The sequence below is a fragment of the Thunnus maccoyii genome, chromosome 15 (assembly GCF_910596095.1).
Source record: "Thunnus maccoyii chromosome 15, fThuMac1.1, whole genome shotgun sequence".
Taxonomy (NCBI): Eukaryota; Metazoa; Chordata; class Actinopteri; order Scombriformes; family Scombridae; genus Thunnus; species Thunnus maccoyii.
In genome coordinates, this window is record NC_056547.1 from 20,028,906 (window position 1) to 20,031,349 (window position 2,444).

At 47.2% G+C, this 2,444-nt stretch overlaps 1 protein-coding gene across 1 annotated transcript; it reads left to right on the top strand.

Moving 5' to 3' along the window:
• Positions 1–305: 305 nt before the first annotated feature.
• dlx6a (distal-less homeobox 6a) lies at positions 306–2,444 on the top strand. The gene is made up of 3 exons (XM_042436103.1): positions 306–612; positions 1,315–1,508; positions 1,764–2,444. Exons 1-3 carry the CDS (start codon positions 306–308, stop codon positions 2,001–2,003), a joined length of 741 nt encoding a protein of 246 aa, XP_042292037.1. The 3' UTR covers positions 2,004–2,444.

Genomic DNA, 2,444 nt, shown 5'->3' on the forward strand with positions numbered 1-2,444 from the left:
CGCTGCCCTTTGGAGACAAACCATTTTACTTGTAGTGTCTGCATCAAGTCTGGAAGCAAGGGCTCAATTTTAACAGAATCCACCTTAAAATCTCTCCCTTAACTTATGCCTACCTTCCGCCACTTTGAGTGAGAATATCACAGGACCAGGGGGGAAATAAAGACGCCACTTGAAAATTCGGGTATTTAATAGGACAATATCTGTTCGCGGTGGAGAGGGGAGAGAGACAACAGCACAGCGAGAGAGAGAAAACCGATTTGGTCTTGAGAGAGAGGGGGGTGAGTGCTCTCAAGGCAGAAAATTCGATGATGACCATGACTACGATGGCTGACGGTCTGGAGGCTCAGGACTCGTCCAAGTCTGCTTTCATGGAGTTTGGGCAGCAGTCGCACTCACAGCAGAGCTCCCCGTCGATGGCCAGCGGCCACTACCCGCTGCACTGTCTCCACTCCGGCTCACACGCTCACCACCAGCACGACAACACCGCGTACTCCGGGACCAACACCTACAACAGGTCGTTACCCTACCCCTACGTGAGCCATGCGCACCACAGCCCGTACCTGCCATCCTATCACAGCAACACGGGAGGACAGACAAGGTTAGACGGCACAGGTAAGAGATCCCCTTTTCACAAGCCAAGTGGAAAATACACCGAGTCATGTCCATCCCCGGCGCCTGACAGTAGCATTAGCGCATACCTTCTTTTAGTATGGGTGGCCCACAGTGGGGATCAAACCTTTCTCCCTGCCAGTGTTGGTGTCATGCCCAAGTCACCGCACGGCCACTCCAAATTCAGACGAATGATCTTTCAAGCGTAGGTGGACGATTACAATGAAGAAAAATCGTGCGTAAATGGCACCGGATAATTCGAGATCCAGCCTATTACCTTCTCAGCCGTTTTGTTGTCCCGTTTACTCCCCTCACTTCCCACAAAACCTGTTTTAATGCCCGGGGTGTGATCATCACGACCGTGCAATCCTCACCAACTACTCGTGGAAATTAGGCAGCCCGCACGCCTTGAATGTTGTAATTAGCATTTAATTGACATGTCATTACCAGCAATATCCTAAATATGACAGCGTATGAGGATTGTGGCTGCCACGGCGCGTAAAGGCAATATGAGATGTCAACGTTTATCAGCCTGATTTTTTCATTTTTTAGACGGTTTCATTCCAGCGTCTCAGATTTTTATGCTCACCCCCCTCACAGAATATTTCATCTGTTTGACATGTTTCTATCTCACTGCACACAGAGAAAAATATAAGACAACGCGGTTGTGGTTTTGAATAATAACATTGCTTGTTTTTGTTGCAGAGCAGCAGAAAACGACAGTGATTGAAAACGGGGAAATTCGTTTTAATGGGAAAGGCAAGAAGATTCGCAAACCTCGGACAATTTATTCCAGTTTGCAGCTTCAAGCATTGAACCATCGTTTCCAGCAAACACAGTACCTCGCTTTACCGGAACGCGCCGAGCTGGCTGCCTCTCTAGGACTGACACAAACCCAGGTATGATGAGATGAGGAGTACACTGCTTGATTTTTTTTTACATCAACTCCTGAAAACGATCATATCCATAATTATATAAATTATTACAAATATTGGATTATTATAATTTTGCAAATTTGGTGGATTATTTTGTGGTTTTATCCTCTTTTTTTAATCATTAATAAACACAGTTTTGCAGAAATTAACCAACCTCATCACAACTCTTTATACACGTCCTTTTCTAATTGCATGCACCCCTCTCCTCTTCTCCTGCAGGTAAAGATTTGGTTCCAGAATAAGAGGTCAAAGTTCAAGAAACTGCTGAAGCAAGGCGGCAACCCGCATGAGAGCGACCCTATACCGGGCTCCATGTCCCTCTCCCCTCGCTCCCCGACCATTCCCCCAATATGGGACGTCTCGGCCTCTTCCAAAGGAGTAAACATGCCGGCCAACAGCTACATGCCGGGCTACTCTCACTGGTATTCATCCCCACATCAAGATTCAATGCAGAGATAGACTGATGAGGCGAGGAGGTCAGTGAGCTGTCTGGAGGCCTCCGGATCTCCGCCATGCAGTTTCCAACGTAGCCTACAATTTGTGTCAGCGCAGAGACTGGATGCTGGAGAGGAGAAAACCCTCCGCTGCTCCTCTGCTGACGGATAAAAAACGCAGCCAAGCCTCGTTGTGATGACACAGACAAGGGAACTAACCATTTTTTTAGCGTACATGGCTGCTCAGCGGGCTCGCATATTTGTTATGCTTTCATTCATGTCAACATCTGAACGTCAATATACCAAATATTATCAGTGACATTTTAGCCACTTTGGGCAAAGACTGCGTACACTCTCCCCTGCGCTGTGGCGCACAGAACCTTTCGCCATGGTGGACTCCTGACTGCTTTTTTTTTTGGTTGTTTCTCCAACATGCAAAACCAAGCAAATTGTCTGTCTGTAAATA